Genomic DNA, 26,946 nt, shown 5'->3' with positions numbered 1-26,946 from the left:
TCTGGATTATATGGCAGTGTAGAAGGGGCCCAAATCATTTGATGCGGCCCTTCAGATGCTGGACAACAACTCCTCGTTTCCTTCATTCTGAGACATCAAGACTTAGAAAAAAAAAGATCCATCCTTTTTTGGAAGCTTTCCTGACTGTAGCGTAGGCTTCACCCAAGAAACGTGTCCCCTTTTGATTCAAGCAGGAGCTTGTCTCTCCTTTTCTCTCCCCCCCCCCCCCCCCCCGCGCTGAAATGGTGCAGTCCCAAAATGCGGGCGGCAGAGGCCGATGCGGGCTTTTAGCTCGGTGACGTCACAATGCACGGCTTGAACCCTGAGTGTTTGTTGTGAATCTTGTGATCAGCTGAACGAGCGCGCGAGGGAGGGAGGGAGGAAGAGAGAGAGAGAGAGAGGCTTGAAGGCAAGGAGGCCGCAGTCGCGAAGGGGTTCTGTGTCAGCGCGAGGCAGAGCCATGAAGTTCCAATACAAGGAAGATCACCCTTTCGAGTACAGAAAAAAAGAAGGGGAGAAGATCCGAAAAAAATACCCAGATCGGGTGCCTGTGAGTAGGGGGGGGGGGGGGGGCGAGAAGCAGGCGAGTAGGTTGCATGGGTAGACAGTTCTATGTTTTCGGGGTGACCTTTGTCCTTCAAAGAGCTGTTTTACTCCAATTGGGACCAGACGGCATTGTTGTTGTTGTTGTCCTCTAATCCCCCCCCCCTTTCCCGGTTGGCCTGGGTGTTGCTTGGGAACCGGAGGAGGGGAGGAGCTCAGTTTTCCCCTCTCCCCTTTCCTAAACATGGAGGCGGGGAGGACAAAGGCTGGGGGACGAAGTAACCTTTAGAGCCGGACCCGAAACAGGCGCCCCAGGAGGGCTAATCCTTGGTACTGTGGCCAACGTTACTAGATTTCTATATTTCTCACATACACCTACTGCTTTCGACAACAAATAGCTTGCGGCTAGACCGCATCCTGGGTATGTTTGCGTCCAGTTTTTTGGTAGGATTACAGCCCTTCGTTCTAGCAGGTTTGAAATGAGTCATCATTTGGGTTGTGAGTTTTCCGGGCTATATGGCCATGTTCCAGAAGCATTATCTCCTGACGTTTTGCCCACATTTATGGCAGGCATCCTCAGAGGTTGAGGGGTATGTTGGAAACTAAGTAAGTGAGGTTTCTATATCTGTGGAATGTCCAGGGTGGGGGAAATAACTCTTTGTCTGCTTGAGGTACAGTAGAGTCTCACTTATCCAACACTCGCGTATCCAACATTCTGGAATATCCAACGCATTTTTGTAGTGAATGTTTTCAATATACCATGATATTTTGGTGCTAAATTCGTAAATACAGTAATTACTACATAGCAATACTGCATATTGAACTACCTTTTCTGTCAAATTTGTTGTATAACATGATGTTTTGGTGCTTAATTTGTAAAATCATAACCCAATTTGATGTTTAATAGGCTTTTCCTTAATGCCTCCTTATTATCCAACATATTCGCTTATCCAACGTTCTGCCGGCCCGTTTATGTTGGATAAGTGAGACTCTACTGTACCTGTGGATATTGCAATTTGCCACCTTGATTAGTATTTTAATGGCCCACGTTTCAAGGCCTGGCTGGTAGCTGCCTGGGGGAATCCTTTGTTGGGAAGTGTTAGCTGGCCCTGATTGATTATCGTCTGGAATTCCCCTGTTTTTTGAGTCTTGCTCTTTGTTTACTGATCTGATTTTAAAGTTTTTTAATACTGGCAGCCAGGTTTTGTTCATTTTTGTGGTTTCCTCCTTTCTGATGAAATTGTCATCATTTGTATCCGCCAGAAAGAAGGGCCTCTTGACCAAGCTCTTGCTGGGTTCAACAAATACAGGCAGTCCCCAAGTTAAAAACATCTAACTTACAAATGACTCAGAGTTACAAACAGGAAGTGAGAGAAATGTACCCCAAGGAAGGGAAATTCACTCCTTGAGGAAAAAGTGTCTCCACTGAAGCTTTCTCACCAGTCTTTATTTACACAAAAAGCCAAATATTTCAAAACCCAGTTATCACAGTGTGATGGAATCTTCTGAACTTCAAAACAAACACCACAGGAGTGTTATCTCTTCCCTATGATATCCAGAGTTAATATATGTATATTTTTGGCTGGAGTTACACTTAAAAATGTGCCTGTCCCATCTTACAAACAAATTCACCTGAAGAACAAACCTACAGAACCAATCTTGTTTGTAACTTGGGGGATTGCCTGTATACAGGGGCAGAGCGTTTTTCTGTAACATGGACCCTACAGTTGGCCATCACCTACAGTGACATGGCCAGAAAGACGAGGGAGGATGAAGGGGAGAAATCATCCCCTCCTCTCCTCCTGTAAGACAATTACCTTCAATGGGTCCTGGCTCAGGAGGGAAAATCAGGCAGAAAACCCAGTCTTGTGAGATATGCAAAAAGCAAAGTTTATTTTCACCATAGCTCTGAGAAGGCAGAACAGCCGTACACACCCACTTCAGTGGGTCCATGCCATGCAAATGGCTGCTGCAAAGCATGTCGCAGCAAACAAAGCATATATATTTTGGCTTATCTAAAATTGACCAATGGCTGAAGGTCTTCCTCACCTTCCACACCTACTTTGGCATAAGTGATAGATGTGACCTCACTTGTTGATTTCAAGCTAACTTTTGGTCTTGGAACTTTCTGGAGCAAGGCACCAGCTCACAAGAAGGGAGGGGCATATACAGAGGCAAAGCCACATAGGCAAAAGTTTTACTATTTTCTGGGTTATGGTCCCTTCACTCCCTCTCTTCCCAGAGCACCCCATCACCCTGGCCAACGTCAACAGTAGGACCCATGTCACATCTGGAAACTGCCACAGCATAGAAGGCGAAAAGGATATGCTAAGTTACATCCCGTGCCCTTGGCCCACTTGATCCAGCTGGTTCTGTTTAGATAGGTCCAAGACTGTGGGGTTCTATGAATTCTGGACCAAAATTTGGAGTACAGTATCCTCAACTTTGGATAACAGTAAAGTGGCTTTGCTCCATGTTACTCCAGAGCAGTTTAATATGCCATTTGGCTGCCACAGAACTCATTCAGGCCCACTTTGACCTAAGTGGTCAGTGTAGATCTGCTTAGGGCATTTGTGTGTTTCTTCTTCCTTGATAGCTTGTTGGTTTCAGGCCCAGCTGCTTGCACTGCAGTATACTAGCTCAGCATTTAGCCTTTCAGCTTTTTGATAAAGGAAGGCTGGCTGGCATAAGTCTGTGGTTACAGAAAAAACTGCCCAGCAGCTGCCTTATCTGGAAAGAACCTGTGTATAGTCCTTTGGTGTTCCTGGGTTTTTTTAAAAAAAAACTAAGTAGGACATGCATCACAGATGGTTGCAGGGAGAACTGTTTCTGCTCTCTGGCTTCCAGATTGTGTTCGAGGACACTTCATTCCTTCTGCCTTCCCATCATTGTGTTGGTAAATCTGGGTGCATTGAGCATGCCCTGCCCATTATAAGTGGCATCCTTTTAAAAAAAGACCTGTATGCATTTTTCTTAACATTTTCATTTTCTAAAGACTGAAGATCCCTCTCTCTTGTGGGAGTATGCTGTCATTTGATTAGACATGGATCAGTGTTTAGGGAACTGAGTTCACTATTAACATTTCTGTGGTATGTTTGTCCTTGTGTGTTTAAAAGAATAAAACACAATGCCTTTAAACTTCAAATCTGGAACACAGAGATAATATAGGGAGGAAGAAAAGAAACAAAAATAAGTTCACCAATTTTGGGGTCATTCTTTTATATTTTATATACTAAATGTAAACAAATATTTGGTATATATAGCATATACCAACATACCAAGCATATACCGAATTACTAAAATTGCAGTAAATGATTTTTTAAAAATTAAATATTTACTTTGATGTGTACACGCTTTTCTTTTCCTTTTTTACATTGTATGGTATGTGCAGTTCCAGGATATTTTGGGCCTTTGGGGAGCTCAGCTACAGGGTTCCTGATGGTCAGAAAATTGAGGCATGAGGGTTTTTTCTCAATCTACCTCTGATTTTCTTTGGGCATTTAGCAGTGTGAAAATGAAGAGGATAGCGCTCCTCCTTGCTAAAGCTCTTGTCAATATCAGATCCTCTCTTTTTTGGCTGTATTGGATCTTTCAAAATTATTTTCTCAATTGAGTTTTGTCCTCTTTTTTCATAGCATGCACTGCACATCCATGGCCCAATTTCTCAGTGACCCTGCATTTATTTATTTTTAATTTAGTTTTTCCCACAATTGCATTGCAGATTTTACATATTTTGATCACAATATAATGCAATACAATGGTGTCCTTGCTCCCCCCCCCCCTTGGTCTTCTCTGTTGACTTCCTGTTTCCTGGGCAGAAGATAATATTCCTTTAAGGATGTATGCTGGGTATCTTCCAAGATAGCAACTCTAGATAGGATTCTCTGGCTAAATGTTGTTTCTAGATAACAATTACAATTGTTACTGCTTTTATTTATCAACCTGGTGCCCCCCGGTGCACCACCTCGGTGGCACAATGGGTTAAACCCTTGTGTCGGCAGGACTGCTGACTGAAAGATTGGCAGTTTGAATCTGTGGAGCGGGGTGAGCTTCCATCTGTCAGCTCTAGCTTTGCGTGCGAGGACATGAGAGAAGCCTCCCACAGGATGCTAAAATATCCGGGCATCCCCTGGGCAATGTCCTTGCAGACAGTAAATTCTCTCACACCAGAAGTGACTTTCAGTTTCTCAAGTCGTTCCTGACAGAAAAAAAATCAACCAACTTTTCACTATGCTAGTATCTCAGCCATTTCTTTTTTCCTGTTTGCCTAATTCCACCCATTTTCTCAGCATCACATTTTTCTGTAGCTATGATCTCTGTTTTTACACTCCTTCTCTCCCTCTCTTTTTGTTTCATGCTGAGTTTGATGGCAAGATGGAAAGACATGATTCCTTATATTTAGAGAGAAACAGACTAAAAATAAAAATAAAACAAAAAGGGCCATCTTTTCTCAATGAGGGTGTCTGTTGCTGGTTGTATTAGCCTGAAAAACTCGCATAATGTATTTCTGAACCTAGTAATCAAAGAGAAGCTGGAGCAAAATACCCAATAATTGGGAACCATTGTGTAAATAATAGATTTTCTTTCAGCTTTGAGAGGGTCAGCTTTGATTATTTATTTATTTATTTATTTACAGTATTTATATTCCCCCCTTCTCACCCCGAAGGGGACTCGGGGTGGATCACATTACACATATAAGGCAAACATTCAATTCCTTAACATAGAACAAAGACGGAGACAAACGCAGGTTCCGAGCTGGCCTCGAACTCATGACCTCTTGGTCAGAGTAATTGGTCTCAGCTGGCTGTAGCTGGCTGCTCACCAGCTTGCGCCACAGCCTTATTTAGGAAAAGATGCATTTAAGAATGAACCAAAATGGTTTTTTCCATCCATGTACTTGGATGAAAGAAGAAAAGGATATAGGAGGTGGTTTGCAACATTAGATTAGCCAGTGTCATTGGTGTTCAATATTTGCTTTTTCAGCATAGCCTTGAAATCATATGATGACCTTTATTGGATCAGGCAGAAGTTGTCTGCATTCCATCAGTATACTTTTTTCCCAAGTGGCTAGTCAGATACCTCTGGGAAGCCTATAAGTAACATAGCAAGTGCTGTTTATATGATCAGAGATCTCTAATCCAAAGTCATCCCAGTAGTTGCCTTGGTCATATATTCAGGAACTTAATTTCATAGTTTCACTAGATTTCTCATTTAATCCTGAAACAAATGTAGTGAGGAATCAAAAGTATGCAGTCAGGATCACTTACCAGGTGTGAGGTAGAGCTTATATAAAGTTGTGAAGCTCCTTTTGTCTACTATAGGAATGTGGATAGGTGTGAAATAAGGCTATGAGAGAAGGAGTCAAGTTTCTTGAAAATGAGTTCTAGTTTCCCGCTTGGGGAAAAAAGGCGAGTGGGAGGCTTTTGAAAAGCTTTATATACTGGGCCTCAGTTTCAAAGCACACCTTTCTAACTTTCTGAGGGAAGGCTCGGTTAGAAGTGGCAAAGCATTATCTATGCCCCCAGACTGCCCAATCCTCATGGAGAGTGAAGCTGAAAGATGGGATGGGTGGAAAGCATTATTTATCATTAACACATTTTTATCTCCATCACTTGCATCACTCATTTATATCACTATACTCTATAACTTGACTAGAATTATTTCTGCCTAAGAACTTGACTAACCTCTAGCTCCTGTCTAACCTCCTGGCTAAACTTTATTCTTCAGTTGATCCCAACTGATGAACATAGTCACATTTTCAAATCACATTAAACTTTTTAGCCAATCAGCATTCCATGCTCTCATACCCTTCCAACAGATTACTTACATTAATTTTACTACTATGCACATGATAGAGGCAAAGTTGAAGTATTTTGGCCACATCATGAGGAGACAGGAAAGCTTGGAAAAGATCATGATGCTGGGGAAAATGGAAGGAAAAAGGAAGAGAGGCCGACCAAGGGCAAGATGGATGGACGGTATCCTTGAAGTGACTGGCTTGACCTTGAAGGAACGGGGGTGGCGACGGCTGACAGGGAGCTGTGGCGTGGACTGGTCCATGAGGTCACAAAGAGTTGGAGACGACTAAACGACTGAGAGAGAGAGAGAGATGCACATAATACATAACAATATTTTATTTCCTCTAACATGTCTTCAAGGCAATATTTACAAAATTCCAACATATCACCCGGGAAAATTCTTATCCTCTCAGGAGATCCCAGTTAATTTTCAGCACCAGCTCTGGATGACTGGAAAGCAGTCTGCAGATGGTTTTCAGGGGAGTGGAGGCTGTAAGAAGTCCTTTACATGGGGTAAAACCATTTAACCCAGTTTCACGCCACATTAGCTGAAATCAGGGAATGTTCACAGAAGCTCCGAAGCAGCCTCAAACATGGAAATTTGTGTGAACCACTGGGCTGGTTCTAAACCATCCCATCTGTTCACACATACCAGGTCTGCCATCCCATTTTCCCTACACTACATGGCACAGAGAAAGATAGGTGACACTTACCTGTGTTGTTGTTTGTCACCATGGCAGTAGCTATGGAATGCCTTTGCAATCTTCTTTCACCATGTCACATGTGTGCCTTTGCTGACATTGGCACAGAAACTCAGTAACAGTCCGGAACTCTCCAGAACTCGCTACCATTGTGACAGAATAACTGTCTGGATAAGAACAGGGTTCAGCTCAACTAGACAGGATGGAGGCAAGCAGCTATGGAGAGGATGGGTACTGTACCATGGTTTGAGGACTTTCTTGTGGCATCCATGCCTTAGACCAGGCCTGCACAAGAGGAATTCTGGGAGCTGAAATCCAAAACACCCAGAGAACGACAGGTTCTGTAGGCTGGCCTTGGACAGATGGATTATAAAATGAGACAGAGTAATGTCTTCCTCTCCCCCATCCAAAAAAAGTCTGAGGAAAACGTGAGATGAAAAATGAAGCATGAGCAACTACCAACAAAATTCTAGAACTTTTTTTATTTTGGGAGAAGTGAATTGGTGGCGATTCCCATATAGACAAAGACACTCATACATGTAAACAATTCTGAGAAGATTGTGGGGAAGAATCAAAAGTCTATAGTCAAAGTTGAGATGAGTTCACTTATGGCTAGTTTAGGTACTTTCATGGGGATGGGATCATCACATAAATTTGTTCTATATTCCTTCAGTTCTGTCAAAGTTTGTAAGGTAGATAATGTATGGGCTTTCACTGATTGTTGTTGTATCCCAGCCACAGGCTCGCCAGATTCAGGATGAAGATGAAGGGGATTCTGGTTTTGGGATTCAAGAACAGTCTGAGGCTGAAGCTAGCTCAGAGATGCAGTTTCAGTTTGAGCAGGATGAACTGCTGACCCCAGGAAAGATAGATAACGGTCAGGCTGAAATTCTTCCCTTGAGAAATGATGAGGAGAAACTTCAGCTTTGGAAAATAATGAGGGAGACGGTTTAGCTCCAGGCCAGGTGCAAGATAATGGTAGCACAAGCAATGAGTTATCCAGAGAGGACCGTTTGTCTTGGATGGGTCCCAGTTTCGGAGAAGTGAGCGTTTAGCGCATAAACGGGAGTCTAGCTGTGGGAAACAACTTCCTGAGTTGTTATTAAAGTGTGCTTTTGCAGATCACTCTTTGTCAGAGCATTTCATTGCTTCATCTATGTGGATGTTTTCCTTGCCAGTGTTCTTGGATTTTTGGGCCTTGTTCTTTGGACTCTATGGACTCTATGGACTATTACCTTGCCTTGTGGATTATTGCTCATGCCATGCTCTTTGAACTTATGGACCTTGCATTTTGGATTATTGGACATTTCTTTACCTTGTGTTCTATTTGGACTTATTGACTCTTTCATTACACCTTTGAACTACCTTTTGATTGCTTGTTTGATTTATATTCTGCTTTGCTAAATAAAAACCTCAAAAGACTACCTGTGTGTCTGACTGGGTATCTATAGCTAGGTGAACTTATCCTGAGGTGCGACAATTCTTTTAATTTTCTTATCCTGCAATTTTTTTTTGTTTGTTTGTTCAGGTTATTGTGGAAAAGGCACCCAAAGCTAGAGTACCTGATTTGGACAAGAGGAAGTATCTTGTTCCATCTGATCTGACAGGTAAATTAGCCTTTTTCTCATTGTGTTTTTCAAGGAATGCTTTTTACAATTACTCTCTAGGACGAGTTGCAGGAAATTCTTCTCCACCTTGACTAAGGCTGCATTTACAACACCTAGAAGTGTAAATGATTGCAGTACTGATCTGGATGCCATGAACCTGCTTGAAGCCTTTTTGGAGTCCAGATGGCTGGCTGGACCAATAACTAATTGAGGCTGCGGCCATTTTGCTAAGCAAAACAGCTGCCTCACAGAGTCTTCTTGGTGACATTGTGTCTGCTGAGGTCACAACAGGGTGCCCAGCCATATGATCAGCAGAAGTGACATCACTAGCAAGGCTCTGCCAGAGAGCTACTTTTAGCCATGGACACAGCAGTGAGTCTTTTTGATGTGTGGACTCTAGGCCATCCCAAATCCAACTTGATCTAGTTATCCACATATCAAAAACACCAAGATCACTCTGGAAGCTCTGTAATAATTTTCAGTTCTTCATGGGCCAAATTAATAGCTAGAACCAAAGCTTCTGCAATGAAACCAGTAGGTCATGTGGACTGCTTGTAGCAGTTACAAGATGAGTTCATTTATTTGGCCCATGGAGACATGACCTAAGTAAGGCTGTTATGTCACTTTTTCTTTGCAGCACAGAAAGAGAAACACTGGTGAATTGAGACTAATGCAGCGGTTTGTAATACTTTTCGTTTAACATACTAAGTCAAGTTTTGCTAGCCTTTCTGAAAACCATTTAGAAGTGTATTTATTTATTTATGACATTTATATCCCGCCCTTCTCATCCTGAAGGGGACTCAGAGTGGCTTACAAGTTATATGTACATGCAATATATTATATTATTAGCATAGCACAATATTAGTATCATATATTAATATATTGTACTATGCACTATACTGCAATATTATTAGTAATATTACATATATATATATATATATATATATATATATATATATATAAAATTATTACATTATATTATTATTAGTATTACAGTAGAGTCTCACTTATCCAACACTTGCTTATCCAACGTTCTGGATTATCCAACACATTTTTGTAGTCGATGTTTTCAATAAATCGTGATATTTTGGTGCTAAATTCGTAAATATAGTAATTACTAAGTAGCATTACTGCGTATTGAACTACTTTTTCTGTCAAATTTGTTGTATAACATGATGTTTTGGTGCTTAATTTGTAAAATCATAACCTAATTTGATGTTTAATAGGTGTTTCCTCAATCCCTCCTTATTATCCAACATATTCGCTTATCCAATGTTCTGCTGGCCCGTTTATGTTGGATAAGTGAGACTCTATTGTATATTGTATTACAATATTATGATCAATATTATATGTACATACAATATATTATATTATTAGCATAGCACAATATTAGCATTGTATATTACTATATTGTACTAGACTACTATACTGCAATATAATATGCAAGTTGCCAGCATTTTGATTCCTTTACTTCTATGGATTAGAATAGAGACTGCAATCTCTCTGTCTGCTTATCCCACCATGAAAGCAAAAGAATAAACTTGAAACTGGCTTGTGGCAATGTCTTTGAAGTAAACTGTAAAATGTGTAAATGTAAAATGCCATTTTTGTAAACCCAATAATTAAATAAGACAGATGAACCATCTTAGCACAATGGTGAAGCAACAGAGAGCCATAATGAAATTCCTTTGGATAATCATTACATACGATTTGAAAGCTTGAAATGCTGACATTTTTTCCCTTCTGCTTCCCTCCTTCTGTGCAAATTCTAGTTGGCCAATTCTACTTCTTGATTCGAAAGCGAATCCACCTGAGGCCAGAGGATGCCCTTTTCTTCTTTGTCAACAACACCATTCCTCCCACCAGTGCTACTATGGGACAGCTGTATGAGGTAAATGAAAGATTTCTGTCCTTCCAAGAGGTAGAGTTATTAGAACTGAACCTATGACCACCATTTTCTAGAATATTGCATGCGACCTGCCCCAGGCTGGCAGTATTTTCTGGCAGCTGTCAGTCTTGTCTTCCCTAACTCTCATTGTCTATATTCAGTCATAAATGTAGAACATACTAGAAGGTCCCTTTTCTGTCTGCCTGGCCCATATTTCCATTCTCATTTGTACTCTTCTCTTAGTGTCCTCCGTAAATGTTGGTGCTCCATCTTGTGATGGGCACTGAGTAAGGACTGTGATATCCAGCATACAAATGGGCTCTCGGGTTGGCCTGGCTTGATTGAAATGCATTCTTAATTCTGCAGTAATGGATTGTTCTCTCGCTGACATTTCAGAATGTTATTCACATGAGTGTTACTTAAGTTCTGTTCTGGTACCCATTAAAGCTCTTGTAATTGATGGCTTCTTGTTGCTAAAAATAAAAGGTTGGAAACCATGTCATTAAAATGCTAGTGCGGAGCTGGAAGGCAACAGGAACATCAAATGTTCCAAATTATTTCATATTTTGAATCTTAAGGCACCTATCTTGCTGCAAATATATAAAGGAGGATGAGACTGGTGTCTTGATTTTGAAAATTGCGGTTCTTAGTAGTTGAGAATATCTGAGAATATGCTCTAGCCACCCACTATTTTGCATCCTAGGAGGCTGTTTGTAATGTCATCTGTTGTGTCTTTATGTTTCTCATACAACCGGAATTTAGGGTTGCTTAGTGAAATTAATTGGTTTCACTAATAGTAATTACTAATTACGGGAGCCCCCTGGTGGCGCAGCAGATTACACTGCTGAGCTGCTGAATCTGTGGAGCGGGTTAACCCCCCCTGTTAGCTTCAGTTTCTGCCAACCTAGCAGTTCGAAAATATGCAAACACGAGTAGATCAATAGGTACCGCTTCTATTGGTGGGAAGGTAATGGCACTCCATACAGTCATACCAGCCGCATGACCTTGGTGGTGTCTACAGGCAATGCTGGCTCTTTGGCTTAGAAATGGAGATGAGCACCAACCCCCAGAGTCGGACTCGACTAGACTTAATGTCAGGAAAAAAGATTACCTTACCTAATAGTAATTGGTAATAGAATCAAGAAAGACAAATCAGGAGTTGAGGATACAGGTATTTGTGTCTGGTAAGCTGGGGACCACATTCCCCTATGTTTACGAGGACAATAGTTCAGAATACCTAGTACTGGGTGAAGCAAGAGAAGAGCGGCTTTCATCTTCATGTTTCCCTTTCTGAGATTGCCAGAAACATCTGGCTATTCAGAGAGTGCTTGATTTGACCCTTATGTGATGGCAAAAGGGGGGGGGGGCACATAAATGAGAGGTTACTCTAAAATATTGGCAGGAAACAGTAAATATTATGAAGGTTCTGGCATCCATTTTGTTTGTGGAACTATGCAATTCTGGTGAGGAGGACAAAAATAAAAATAATTAACATTTCTACTTCATACATTTCACAGCTGATGCATATGAGAAGGTTTCCTCATATTAGTAGGTTTCTATTCTCTGTAGTGTTTTACAATTAAGGGGGGAAATCACTTTTGAAAGCTTTATTTAAAACAAGATACAACCCCATGCTTTCTTTTCCTGCTTAAAAAAAAAGACTACAGACGGAGTTTGTGGGGTGTGGGTGAGGTCCCAAGTGAGTCTCAGTGGTAGAAATATATTACCATCATAAAACCAATGAATTGGGTTATAATAATTAGTACAGTTTTGTAATGGTGATACTAAGTGATGGGCAAAACAGATTAACTAAGTTTGTGGAGAAGGCAAGATATGAACTTGGACTTAGTTCTCAGCTTTTTGTAGCCACTAAACTCACTCTTTGATATAGATTAAAAGGCAGGCAGATTGCTCACTTTGTAAGCCAGGAACCTTAATTTCAAAGTCTTGACAGTCTGAAAGCAAGCTGTATTTTTTAAAGTCCCAAGGGTTGCTAATTCATATAATAATAGAGATACTTTGAATTGTATTAATAAGGAGGTAATGCCATGAACATTAATCTATGAGAAATTGTATTCCCAAAGTGATTACAACAGATTCTGAAGGAGGATAGTTGAGGCAGCCTAGTTACTAATTATCTCTCCTGGCTGCCTAAAGAGGGATGTTTTCTATTATTAACCAAACAAGGAGGTGTCATCCTGCAGGGCAAGTTATTAAGGTCACTTCCTAGAGATGATTAGAATCAACTTCTGAAATGAAGTCACTGGCTTGCTAGTAGGATCAGTCAGTTAATAGACTGGCTCACTCAAAGCCTTCCTCCAAACCCAGTTAATCATGTCTGAGATGTGGAGCTGTGCCGACACTGACCTTTTCCAAAAGTAATGTCAGTAGGTTGTACTGAACACACATTCCAATAAGGTAGACATAGACCTGTCCAGGCTGGCCCCACAGTTCCTAGCCTGGGATGCCCACAAACACTCACCCTGCCCTACCATCCCTGCTGAAATCCATCCTCCACCCTTGGAGTTGGGTCATAAGCCTACAGGTGACTTTGATGTGGACATATTTATTTTGTAATTAGTGTATATACCCAGTGTTGCCTGAATATCATTGGGACTGCTGTCCACCTACTTTCTCCAGCTCTGAGAAGGCCTACCTCACAATGTCTCCATGGCAATGGTGGGCAGGCTCTCTTTGTGTCTCTTTCCTTCTTTCCTTCCTCTCTTCCCCTCATACACAGGTCACCTTTCTTTCTCAGAGACATTACAAAAGGTGACTTCACCTAGCAACAGCAAATCCAGTGATATCACAGAAGGCCACTTCATCTAACAACACTTCTGTGATACAAATATACATTGGACTTTTATAGCGAGAGATTAGTTCTTTTAGTGTGACAATCTTATGTTCTAGTTTTAAGAAAGCCAGTCTGTGGTTTGCTGCGAGTTTTTTGGGCTGTATGGCCATGTTCCAGTAGCATTCTCTCCTGATGTTTCATCTTCATCTGTGACCGGCATCTTCAGAGGTTCTGTTGGCAGTTAAGCAAGTGAAGTTCATATATATCGTGGAATGTCCAGGGTGAGAGAAAGAGTCCTTGTCTGTTGAAGCAGGTGCAAATGTTGCAGTTAGGGAGTTTGAATAGCTTTGAGTAGCTATGAAGCTGCACAGTCAATCAGTGAGGGTCTCTGTAAAGATGTAGCCTGGACTTTGTTGCCTGGAGGCATCCTCTGTTTGGGATGTATTAACTGGCTCTAGGTTGTTTGCTATCTGGAGGTCTCCTATTTCTGAGTGGTGTTCTTTATTTACTGCCTTGAATCTAGTGTTTTTAATACCAGATTTTGTGCATTTTCATGGTTTCCTCCTGTAAGGAGCTAATAATGACTGCCACCAATTTGTAAAGATTTAAGAACGTCTAAGGTTCTTTCAGGCAAGGGGGGAATCTTTTTATCCCACCTCTGCCACTAATTTGCGAAGATGCAGCCACCAAAGACTCAGAGAGGAGACTTTTTACTTTTTTTCTTTCTTTTTCTTCTTCTTCACTTTAGATGGTAGCGTAACTTAGTTTATAATATATGCGATAGAGGCTTAGATGTTGGAGGAACAATAACAAGTTTATTCAGGCACAGAGCTTAGTGGTTACAATTGTTGTTTCTTCTTAGAGGCACTTTCATTAACAGTCACAATACTAGAATAAGATGAGTCAAACTTCCTAAAGTGTCACTTCTTTAACTTAAAGTAGTCAGAACTTCATCCTCTGCCACTTTTAAACTGTAGTCACCCCTGTGATATACGATCACAGATTCTCTGTTCCTTACCAGGACACAGACTACATAAAATAAGTCCCCAAACATATTTTAAACCGACTCAAAATGAACAATTGAATCCCTTGATCCCCTCAACCTAGAATCAACCTTCCCTGTGCCTCATCAGAGCACAGACTGAAAACCCTTTTTTAAACTCTGCACTTCTTCAACAAAACGGCAGTTGGCTCCGCCTACTTCTCCATGGCAACCAGCCTCTGAGTGCAGAGAAGCAATAACTATAATACTTACCCTTTTAAAACACAAACATACAACTAAACATAACATCTGTAAACCAAAATTTCATACTTCATTACACCTCCTTTCTGTTGAGATTGTCCACATGCTTGTGAATTTCATTGGTTTTTCTGTGTAGTCTGACATGATGGTTGTCAGAGTGGTCTAGAGCTAGTCAGGTTTAACAAAGTAACAACTTTGTTAAACATAAAGAATGATAGTTGCCTTATTCGGTACCAGTGCTTAATGGCACACTTTGTTTATTTAGAGAATGTGTACTCTGCTCATTAGCCGCAAAGGCACTCAGAGCGGCTTACAAAATGCTACATCCAACAACAATACTCAAACTTCTCAGATCTTTTCCTTCACTCAATCTATTCATTCAGTACAAATTCACTATAACCCACAACTGACTTCTTCAGCAGTCTTCCCCCAAACTGACTGTCACCAGTGGATTCCCTTCTTGTTCACACTCCTTCTCTCACTGGCTGAAGTCCCTGCCTCTCTCACAAAGGTCTCTGTGATGAGATTGGTTGCCTCTAGTAACTCAAGTGTTGCTTAGCAACCACTGAGTTTCATTTTTGCCATGTCTTTCTGCAACAGTGCCACACACCTTTTCAGAAGTCATGGAGAGCAGTGAAATAATCTAGCTTCATCATACTTACTAGATGTTATCACTATGTAACAAAATTTGTAAATGAATGTTTCTGTTCCTTGCTTGTAAATGTTATTTCTGTTTAATTGTGCAATACAGTAGAGTCTCACTTATCCAACACCCGCTTATCCAACGTTCTGGATTATCCAACACATTTTTGTAGTCAATGTTTTTAATACATCATGATATTTTGGTGCTCAATTCGTAAATACAGTAATTACTATATAGCATTACTGCGTACTGAACTACTTTTTCTGTCAAATTTGTTGTATAACATGATGTTTTGGTGCTTAATTTATAAAATCATAACCTAATTTGATGTTTAATAGGCTTTTCCTCAATCCCTCCTTATTATCCAACATATTCGCTTATCCAACATTCTGCTGGCCCGTTTATGTTGGATAAGTGAGACTCTACTGTACTGACTTTGAAAGTAGGTGTTATACTCTAGAAACTTTGTTTTTGTGGCTGCCACAAACTATGTTGAATTGAAATAGTCATTGAAAAATTATAGCAAAATGTGTGCAGGATGTTCCACAGAAACAAAGTTTTTGCAGTTTAGTAAACTTTTTCTATGTTTTTATGATAGAACCAATTAGGAAATGACAAAAATCGTGTTACATAGTGTTATGCTTATCATAACCAGAATCTTAACAGTTTCTTCAGTCTCTTGCTGGACCATCTAATTGTCACAGTGTACTTATACTTTACAGAACAACAATAACAACAATATTTTAAGTAAGTAAAATACATTTGGACTCACCTCCCCTATCTAACATGAATTTACCCTTCTGGTTTGGCTTTCGTTTCTTCCTTCCCTTGGCCACACTATCTACACACTTACTTAATAAGGGAAAGGGGCTGTTGGTGTAGCATCTCTCATTCCAGTGAAATGCTGCATCCCTTGAATCCCCAGAGAGATCAGAAAATAAACTTTGGTGGTTATGGAAGAACCTTATATATCTCCCTGTTACTTGCTCTCCCTGCTTTTCCAATTAGGTAAATTTCTATTCCATACTTGAACATTAGGAAGAACTTCCTGACTGTAAGAGGTGTTCAACAGTGGGATTCTCTGCCTCAGAGTGTGATGGAAGCTTCTTCTCAAGTGGCTTTTAAGCAGAAACTGGATGGCCATCTGTCAGGGGTACTTCGATTGTGCTTTTTCCGCATAGGAGAATGGGGTTGGATTAGATGGACCATGTGGTCTCTTCCAACTCTACAATTCTATGATTTTATCTCTTCTCCTCCCTCAATTCAGAAAAAATACAAGAACAATTTTTCCTGAGTCCCCTTTGGGGAGATAAAGTGAGGTATAAACAACAACAACAACAATTTTCCTGACAGCATTTCAGCATGTTGGTTTGCACCACTTTGATGGGATCATCTTCTTCCAAATTAACCTTATATCTCCCTATGAAAGTCAAAGTATGTATGTATTTCAGTGTGTATCACAAAGGCTGTTACTAGGTGAAGTGCCCTGTGTTAATGTCACTGGGGGAAAGATTGTCAGGGAATCACCGCCCCCGACTTGATGGATGAGCCAGGTCCCACCTCTGCTCACCCCGTCAGAGGCAAAACAGAGGCAAAACGGCACCGACAAAGCACGACACCTTCGTTGATTTATGTCTGCTGAAACTCAGCAGCTCTGAAGGCTTTATTTACAATATTTACAATGCTAAACTCCAAAGCTATCTGGACACATGATCAAACATGGAGCACATCTGTCTCTCACAAAAGTCCATTCTCTCTGTGCACAGAAGCACCTCCTTTGAATTCCAGTCTGTGATGTATCTTCCTGTCACGTAGCACACATGGAAGTCTCTGTCCATTTGCCCTTCCAGCAATCAATCAAGGACTGCTGCAATTAACCTCTGGACTGCTGGAATGCTTGCTGGAAGGAATGCATACAATTCCATAGCAACAATAGATTACACATTTCACTCCATAATAACAAAAACACTAACAAAGGTGACATGTATATGAGGGGAGGGGAGGAAAGAAGAAAGAGAGAAGAGCAGAAGAAAGGAAGAGAAAGGACAGGGGAAGAGATATTTGGAGAGGGAAGGAAAGAAAAAGAAAAAAGGAAGCGAAAGGGATGAAGTAAGAGAGAAAAAAGAGGGAAAAAGAAAGGAATATAAAGGAAAGAAAAAATCCATATGAAGAAAAGCTGGGGAGGGAGGGAGGGAGGGAGGTAGGAAGGAAAAGAGAGAGGGAAATGTATGAGCAAAATAGAGGCAAAAAAAAAAACAGCCACAAAGAGAGCCTGCCCACCATTTCAGGAATGTTGCCATGGAGACATTGTGAATGAGCCTTCTCAGAGCTGGAGAAGGGAAAAGTAGGTGGGCAGTGTCCCAAAGACAGTCGGGTAACACTGGATATATGCAGGGGTCCTCAAACATTTTAAGTATAGTTCACAGTCCCTCAAACTGTTGGGGCCTAGACTATAGTTTGGAAAAAAATGAACAAATTCCCATGCATATTTTATATATGGTATCTTATTTGTAGTGGAAAAAACATGAAAGAACATGTAGCTGCCCCAGGTACAGTTTTGCTTCTTATTCTGGGCAAGCCATCTACTCTACAACCATAAGGCAAATCATTTCAAAATTGCTCAAAACCTATTAAATGTATTACATCCTGTTTTGTATCAGCTTGAGATCTATTCAGCCAGTGCTGTAACAATGTATCCACACAATTGTGTTTCTCCTGGGCTTTCTGTTTTATAAGCTACTAGCTGTGCCCGGCCATGCGTTGCTGTGGCGAAGTATGGTGGTATGGGAAATAAAGTATTGAGGAATTGGTGGTAGTTAAGGTCAAGGGTAAACGTTTTTGTCTGACTCTGGGGGTTGGTGCTCATCTCCATTTCTAAGCCGAAGAGCCAGCGTTGTCCGTAGACTCCTCCAAGGTCATGTGGGATGACTACATGGAGCGGTGTTACCTTCCCGCCGGAGCAGTACCTATTGATGCACTCACATTTGCATGTTTTCGAACTTCTGGGTTGGCAGAAGCTGGGGCTAACAGTGGGGGCTCTCTCCGCTCCCCCAATTCAAACCTGTGACCTTTTGGTCCAGAAGTTCAGCAGCTCAGTGCTTTAACATGCTGCGCCATCAGGGGATATTATTTCCTAAAGGTTGTGAAAATACAATATTTCTGATTGGTTTTTGTTTGTTTGTTGGAGGCAAGTATGAATGCTGCAATTAGGAAAAATGATTAGGATGTAATGGCCTTGCAGCTTTAAAGCCTGGCTGTTTCCTCCCTGAGTGATTTTTTTGTTGGGAGGTGTTAGCTGGCCCTGATTGTTTCCTGTCTGGAATTCCCTTGTTTTCAGAGTGGTGTTGTTTGCGATATTTTATGTGCTTCTACTGTCTGTGGCCCTGAGAAATCAGGATTTGCCAGACTTTGATGATGGGAATACTTTGTTGGGAGGTGTTAGCTGGCCCTGATTGTTTCCTGTGTGGAATTCCCCTGTTTATTTACTGTCCTGGCTTTAGAGATTATATTGTTCTGCATTATTCTATCCCAGTAATTATTTCATATTAAAGAAGAATCTCACTTATCCAACATTCGCTTATACAATGTTCTGGATTATCCAACGCAGTCTGCCTTTTCATAATCAATGTTTTTGTAGTCAGTGTTTTAAATTAATTGTGATATTTTAGTGGTAAATTTGTAAATACAGTACAGTAGAGTCTCAGTTATCCAACATAAACGGGCCAGCAGAACGTTGGATAAGCGAATATGTTGGATAATGAGGAATTAAGGATAACCCTATTAAACATCAAATTAAGTTATGATTTTACAAATTAAGCACCAAAACATCATGTTAGACAACAAATTTGTCAGAAAAAGTAGTTCAGTACACAGTAATGCTATATAGTAATTACTGTATTTATGAATTTAGCACCAAAATATCACAATATATTGAAAGCATTGACTACAAAAATGCGTTGGATAATCCAGAATGTTGGATAAGCGAGTGTTGGATAAGTGAGACTCTACTATAAATACTACATAGCATTACTGCGCATGGAACTACTTTTTCTGTCAAATTTGTTGTATAATATGATGTTTTGGTGCTTAATTTGTATAACGATTACCTAATTTGATGTTTAATTGGCTTTTTCTGAATCCCTTCTTATTATCCAACATATTCACTTTTCCTGCCGGCCTGTTTACGTTGGATAAGTGAGACTCTACTGTATATTTCTAATCTTATATTATCTGCTCAGAACTGGATTATATGAGGCTCCTTCTTCACAGCTGTATAAAATGCATACTGAAGTGGATTATATGGTAGTGTGGAGTCAAGATAATCCAGTGCAAAGCAGATAATATAAGATTATAAATGGGTTATATAGCTGTGTTGAAGGGCCTTGAGTCTACACTGCCATATAATCCAGTGCAAATTAGATAATCTGTGGAAGAAGCCTAAGTGAGGCCTAAATCTGCCTGTCCCCTAACTGAAACCTGGCTGTCCCTTGGTTGCTAGGCAACCAAGTGGGCAGAGATTAGCCCTCTAAACTGGCAGCAACTGGATAAAAAAAATTATTGCTCTCCCTCTAATTAGGACTTTATTTTTCTTTTCTTTTTGTTGTATCAACCTTGAGGCATGGATGATGGGTTGTGTTGTCAAATTTTGCCTGTACTTTTGTTGTTTTGTGAGTCGCCGTGATGCCATCAGTCTTTTATATATATAGATATCGCCCACATTGTGGGACAATGACACCTTGTGAGGAAGATGGAATCCTGTATCTTTTTTTCTTACACTCCCAAAACGCCCTTCTGCCATGATCATAAGAGTGTTTCCCCATGCCATAATTCTCTCTGCCCATAACTACCACAATTGCTGCCCCCAGGCTGCTCTGACAAAAAGGTGGCACACCTTTGGTATCATTCATTTGGCAGTGATCCCAGTGCTGGTGAGCTCACCTCAACAGACACCCTGTTTTTATCCCCATGCAAATGGAGCAGGTATTCCTCTGGCTTATTAGCCAATAATTGACTGAGTGCCTGGAGCCTTGATCTGTGGGAAGCAGTCTGGATTAGGCAGCAGTCCACTAGGAATGTTGAAGTTCAGAAAAGCAGACAGGCAGCAGACCGCTTCCTGGTTGGTGGAGATGATGTTGTTCTACTTCCCCAGTCCTGGCTTCCAGCAGGTGCTGAAATAAATGGAAAATGTTCATATTTAGTGGCATTCTGTGGGATTAAAACTTTTTTGAAATGAAAATCAGGTGATGGAATGTAACAGTGGTGTTCTGGAAAAGGAAAGCACAACACACACTAGTACACAAATGCAGTACCTAGGGTGTTATTTGGCCTATTTTGATTAGTTAGGATATTTTTCCCTTATAGATATACAGTAGAGTCTCACTTATCCAAGCCTCGCATATCCAAGCCTCTGGATAATCCAAGCCATTTTTGTCATCAATGTTTTCAATATATCGTGATATTTTGGTGCTAAATTCATAAATACTGTAATTACAACATAACATTCCTGCGTATTGAATTACTTTTTCTGTCAAATTTGTTGAATAACATGATGTTTTGGTGCTTAATTTGTCAAATCATAACCTAATTTGATGTTTAATAGACTTTTCCTTAATCCCTCCTTATTATCCAAGATATTCACTTATCCAAGCTTCTACCAGCCTGTTTAGCTTGGATAAGTGAGACTCTACTGTATTTACTAGCTTATCCACTTTGAGTGGATATCAAATTCCCTGGCTACATTATATTGTTGTGTAGAGAGCTTCACTTGATGACTGTGATTTGATGACTCCTTTACCTTGGTTTCTTCCCCCCTACCTGCCTTCTTTTTCAGGATAACCATGAGGAAGATTATTTTCTCTATGTGGCTTACAGTGATGAAAGCGTATACGGAAAGTGAGCCTGCAAGCTTCATAGATGGAACAGACTGAAAGGACTGTTGTGGGAAACATGGTCTCTCTGGTGGAAGCAAGAAGAGAGAGAAAGAACTGGACAACCCTCCTTCCACATACTTCCATGCCACCATTTCTTGCACCTCTATTATAAATTAGATATAATTATTACTATTGTTTGGTTTAATCTCTATTTGAAGAGTAAGGTGATTGGTGCTTGTGAGAGTGAGATCTGTTTGCCAAGTACTCCCACTTTCCATTCAACTCACAGGCCTTTCAGAGCATCCAATGGAGGAAGAGGAAGAAGCTGTGCGTGGGGAACCCTGATCTAGTCATATGGATCATGTGCTTCCCAGTCAGTTTGCCAAAGGGATTTAATAGCAAAATACCCTACCCCTAACTGGCTCATTACACCTGGAATTTAATTTATCCAAATATAAAATAGTAGCATTATCTCCACTGTCCCCAGTAGTTGAAGAAAGAGTAAAATGGACCCTTATTTCTGAAGCTACTTATTCTTTCTTTGTCTTCCCTTCTGTTCTCTCAATCCTGGCTTTGCCCATCCTTCCTTTTTCATGTGCAGCATCTTTAATTAGTTTATATATTACACTACCAATCTCATAGCTACTAGTGATTGATTTCACTACTTATGAAGGAAACAGAGTAGAGTCCTACTAGGCTTCGCCAGTTTAAGCAACAACAAAATTAGGAGGACACCCCATTGTTTCAGGGTGTAATCAGGCCTTGAGCATCTAGCATAAAAATGTTCCCATCCCTTGCATGAGTGTTTTGTGATGCTATGCTCCCTTGCTTGTCAGTAAAAGACTGTTCACCCCTAAGTCACTATCACATTTCCAAAACTTGTAATGTTCCCTTAATCACCATCAATGCAGTTGGGGGGGGGGGGGGGGAGTCGGCAGGGACACAAGGAGTTAATTTTCATAGGCTTTTGCCATAAATATACATTAGAAAGATATTACTCTTTTTCTGAAGAGCTGCCATTCATGCCTTCCTTTATTCCATCCCCACTCTGATAAACCCTTAACGATTACACAATAGTCACAAAGCAGGCCTTCATGTAGCAATGCCAAAGCAGTTTTTGTCTCAGAGTGACAGTAATAATTCCCCTCCTTTTCTTATTGCTGTTGTCCTAAATTGGGGATTCATGATGAAAATTGGGACACTTTATGTTGAGGCTTCTAGTGAATTAAATACTGTGCTAGATTTTTCATTTTATAGGATTATTGGGGATATGTAGAAAAGAGACTATAAGTAAATAAAATGGGATGTATATATAATATTTTGCCTGCTAGGAAAATAAATATGCTGGCTGGGGTGAGGAGGACAAATGTTTTCATTGAGAATCTTGAACCTTTCAGTAGTATTTAATCTTTAGAAGTATTTGTGATGTTATGGAAACTGACAACAACCTAGCCTCTGCTTCTTGTTCATATTTTTGATGTGTCATTCTTCTTTAAAAAAAAACAACCTTGCGATATTAAGAGATCCAATGGAACAGACTATATTCAGTGGTATCTGAGATGCCCATAATATGAAAGGATATTCAGTAACAAACTGAGGGGCATTTGCGGAAGCAAAGGGCCTTCATAAGAAAACTAGAGGCTCTACCAACACCGAGTAAGGGGCATGTGCTACAGTCATAGCAGTCAATAAAGGCCAAAAGAAGAAGGCCAGGGAGTTAGTTTGTGCTGTGAACTCTACTTTTGCTGCCTAGTTCTGACGTACCTTTTGAGGCTACTAGTTTTGATATTCTTAATTCCTTCCATTCCAAATTCCATTTTGTTTTTGCTTGTTTAGTCTTTCTGTTTTCAAGTTGTCTTTCAAGAGGCATATTTCAAATCCAGAACCACCCATGTCAAGATATGCCTGGGACCCCAGTGCACATGGGTGTTCAGCTGTATATTTTCACATCTAACCTCATGGAAGAGGCAGGAAATGCTGAAAGAGAACTTGAGTTATCCCCACCTCCAATGCTATTGCTGCTGCTACTGCTTTTTAAGCAATGTTAATTTGAAGAGTACTGAAATATTATGTTTAAAGGTTTTATTTTAACTGGATTGTAAATTTTTTCATTGGCTCAGCTACAGCTTATAAAAGATCGTGTTGATGATTCTTTTTATGTCATTAATTCAAGGTAGCTTCAAGTTCTTATAAAAAGTCCATGCTATATCAGTTCAGTCAATAAACACACACTTGAAAATGTGAGATGCAGAGTGGAATGGTATTTTTATGACATATTTGATGGATGCCTGAGCTTTTTAAATATTAAATATGCAAAACAGATTTAAACAAATTTATTGCTGAATTACCTTCCTATCCATAGGTGTTATACTTGGAATACTGAAAGATAAATTGTTCTCATTACTATATTTGTGTCCCACCCCCTTAGATTTGTATCCTACCATATCAGGGTGATGTATATATAAAAAAGTAAAGGTTATTGATAGTGCCTGGTAAAAGGTAAAGGTTTTCCCCTGATGTTAAGTCCAGTCATGTCTGATTCTGGGGGTTGGTGCTCATCTCCATTTCTAAGCCGAAGAGCCCGCGTTGTCCATAGACACCTCCAAGGTCATGTGGCCGGCATGACTGCATGGAGCACTGTTACCTTCCTGCCGGAGCGGTACCTATTGATCTACTCACACTGGCATGTTTTCGAACTGCTAGGTTGGCAGGAGCTGGAGCTAACAGCGGCCGCTCACGCTGCTCCCGGGGTTTGAACCTGGGACCTTTCGGTCTCCAGCTCAGTGCTTTAACGCACTTCGCCACCGGGGCTCCTTCGATGTATATATATTATATAGTTTTACTTCATTCTCACAGATGTTGTAGGTTAGACTGAGAGAGGAAAAGACTGACTCAAATTCACCCATAGGGCACCTACACTGACCATTAAGGTTGGTGTGGGAGGAAAGCTGCTGAATGTGGCTGTACCCAGGTTGATAGAACTTGGGGGGAACCCTGAATCCTGCATCAGGATTTGAGTTCTCCTTGAATTATGAGAACCCAGACTGTTCCAATTCCTATATAGAATCGGCTGCAGTTGTCCCAACAGCCATTTTGTACTCCCTGGGCTCAGGCAACTTGAGGATGCGGGATGACTGACCCCTCCTGCCCCTTTGTCCTTATAGCAACACTATGACCTATCTGATGTTTGAGAATCTCCCTCCTTTTGTGTTGCATGACTTGAGAAGGAGGATGGGAGGAGGGAAATGGGACTTACCTCCTTTCTCCCATCCTTAACATGGAAGGAGGAAGATGGAGCTCTCGATGTAAGATAGGTTCACCATGTTGCTGCTATAGCCAGCAATAACATAGCAATAACATATAGGTGGCAGTTGAACAGTTTGGTACAGTGGCACCAAAGGGTGTTCTTGATGGCTGCAAAGTGGAATCAAGTCAGGGCTGTATGGTGGGTAGGGAAATATTCAGCCCAGCCTTCACACAAACAGCAACTTTTTTCTCAGTTCTTGAAGTTGAAGAATGCTGTTCCAGATGCCTCTGCTTTTTCATCCCTGACAAGGCATTATGACACACTTCACTAATGTACTAACTGCAGGTACTGACTCAACTGAAGAAGGTCGAACGTGTGTCCGAGTTTCCTTTCCACATGCCTTAACCCCTGCTTTCTTTTCCTGGCCCTTCTTTTTCCCCCCTAATATTTCTGTCTGATTCCAAATCTGTGTGATTGTGTAAGTGTAAATGTGATGGAGCATAGCCCTGAGTGGGATGACGCTCCACCACATTCACGCTTACACAGATGCTCCGTCCCCAATTGTAGACCAGATGCAACAGAAACACTCTTTGGTGAATGACGGGTTCTTGGGCACATCTCAATGGATTGTCCTTGACAAATGCACCAAGGATGTCAAGGAGGAAGAGAAGGACAACACTTTACACCTACACAATCCATTTCAACAGGGACACTTTTCAGGGGACTACACACTGCCTTGAACAAAGCGGGCCCAGTCAATCCTCAAAGGAAATGGGTCTTGGTAGTAGGCGACTCCCTTCTTAGAGGAACGGAAGCTGTCATTTCCAGACTGGACAGCATGGCTCGAGAAATATATTGCCTTCCTGGGGCAAAAATATGCCATGTTACTTAGAGACTCAGCAGGCTCCTCAAGCCCCATCACCTTCCACCTTTCATATTGATTCATGTAGAAACCAATGATACTGCTAGGCGTACCTTTCAAAAAGTCAAAAACAATTTTGAGCTCTGGAAACAATGCTAAAACAATGTAATGTACTGGTGGTCTTTTCATCCCTCCTCCCAGTTGTAAGACGCAGCCCTACAAGGGCCCGAAAAATAGTACAGGTCGAGAACTGGCTCAGAAAATGGTGTCAGGAGGAATGCTTTGGCTTCCTCAACCTGTTTTTCCAGGAAGCTGGCCTACTGGCAAGGGATGGTATGCATCTCACACAAATAGGAAAACACCTTTTTGCTCACAGACTTGCAAGTAAGTAAGTAAGTAAGTAAAAGTTTATTTGTATACCGCCCTCTCTCCCAAGAGGGACTCAGGGCGGTTTCCAATATAAAATCAGCATAAAACATCGTACACTATAAAACGCTATAAGAATACAAAAGAAAAAAGAAAAAAAACATAACAATTGACTAAAACAATCACATAAACAGAAACAATATAATCACTCAAATAACATATGAATCACAGAAAGGAAAAAAAAAGAACCACTGGGATGGAGGAGAGGATGGCCTGGTGGGGCCACTAGAACTAAAGTGCAATGTTATATTCTAAGATGCTTTGGGGCAGAGGAATAAAGTGCAGTGTTTCAAGTCAAAGAGATGGCTTGTGCAAGCCTCATCAGGCACATTTTAAACTAGGTCCACCGGTGGAGGGGACAACAGCCTTGCGAACAGTATAGAAAGGAACCACCCAAAGGTTAAATGGAGGGTTGCACAAACAAAACAAGGACCAAGTAGCGAGAACACAATATCAAAAACAAGTCATGCCAGACTAATCTGATCTCAGGGTTGTTGTGTGTTTTCCAGGCTGTATGGCCATGTTCCAGAAGCACTATCTCCTGATGTTTTGCCCACATCTATGGCAGGCATCCTCAGAGGTTGTGGGGTATATTGATCTGATCTCTTTTTTCAACAAAGTTACAAGCTGGGTAGATGCAGGGTATGCCATGGATGTAGTGTATCTGGATTTCATTAAGGCCTTTGACAAGGTCCCCCATGATCTTCTGGCAAACAAAGTAGTCAAATGTGAGCTAGGCAAAACTACGGTTAAGCAAACAAACCCAAAGGGTGCTTACCAATGCTTCCTTTTCATCCTGGAAAGAAGTGATAAGTGGAGTGCCGCAGGGTTCTGTCCTGGGCCCATTTCTGTTCAACATCTTTATTAATGACTTAGATGAATTAGTTAAAAGGCACGTTCATCAAGTTTGCAGATGACACCAAAGCCCATTATTACAGGAGCTAGAATTAAAAGTTTGGTCCTTTTGAAAAAGCACAAAGGCAAGCCAGATTGATTTGTTTGCCTTTGTGCTTTTGTCAGTGAGCAATACTAACATTGATTTAAGACTGAAAGGTTTTTTTCTTTTCCAGTTAAGAAGCAAATGCTGAAAGAAGTCTTGCCTGAAGCGTCTTCTCTAAAGTGCCACCACCGTCAACAGCATCTACACAGCTAATCCCCTTTCCTCTCTGCTTTTCCTTTGTGAAGTCATGTGTGCTTAACAATGCTCCATGATGTCATGGAGCTGACATCATCATGATACTTGCTACTTGAAAACTTCTAATCCAACTGTCAGAGAAGAGAGAGGAATGATAATGCATTTATTTGCTTTTTTGTCTTACCTGTT

The 26,946-nt window shown here is 40.8% G+C and overlaps 1 protein-coding gene and 1 long non-coding RNA gene across 2 annotated transcripts; one reads left to right on the top strand and one right to left on the bottom strand.

Moving 5' to 3' along the window:
• Positions 1-302: 302 nt before the first annotated feature.
• gabarapl1 (GABA type A receptor associated protein like 1) lies at positions 303-23,331 on the top strand. Its single transcript, XM_062971377.1, has 4 exons — positions 303-550; positions 8,571-8,649; positions 10,422-10,540; positions 21,048-23,331. Exons 1-4 carry the CDS (start codon positions 461-463, stop codon positions 21,111-21,113), a joined length of 354 nt encoding a protein of 117 aa, XP_062827447.1. The 5' UTR covers positions 303-460; the 3' UTR covers positions 21,114-23,331.
• LOC134296426 (uncharacterized) lies at positions 16,842-26,946 on the bottom strand. The gene is made up of 2 exons (XR_010003162.1): positions 26,401-26,946; positions 16,842-20,385 (listed from the first exon to the last, which is right to left on the bottom strand). It is a non-coding gene; the product is annotated as an uncharacterized LOC134296426 (long non-coding RNA).

This window comes from Anolis carolinensis, chromosome 2 (assembly GCF_035594765.1).
Source record: "Anolis carolinensis isolate JA03-04 chromosome 2, rAnoCar3.1.pri, whole genome shotgun sequence".
Lineage (NCBI taxonomy): Eukaryota > Metazoa > Chordata > Lepidosauria > Squamata > Dactyloidae > Anolis > Anolis carolinensis.
The sequence above is the reverse complement of the archived record's forward strand: the minus strand, read 5'-3'. Positions and strand labels throughout refer to the sequence as shown.

Coding starts and splice junctions, on each gene's coding strand:
- gabarapl1 (XM_062971377.1), top strand. CDS start 461: ATGAAGTTCCAATACAAGGAAGATCACCCTTTCGAGTACAGAAAAAAA. Junction 551..8,570: donor AATACCCAGATCGGGTGCCT/GTGAGTAGGGGG, acceptor TTGTTTGTTCAG/GTTATTGTGGAAAAGGCACC. Junction 10,541..21,047: donor CTATGGGACAGCTGTATGAG/GTAAATGAAAGA, acceptor CTTCTTTTTCAG/GATAACCATGAGGAAGATTA.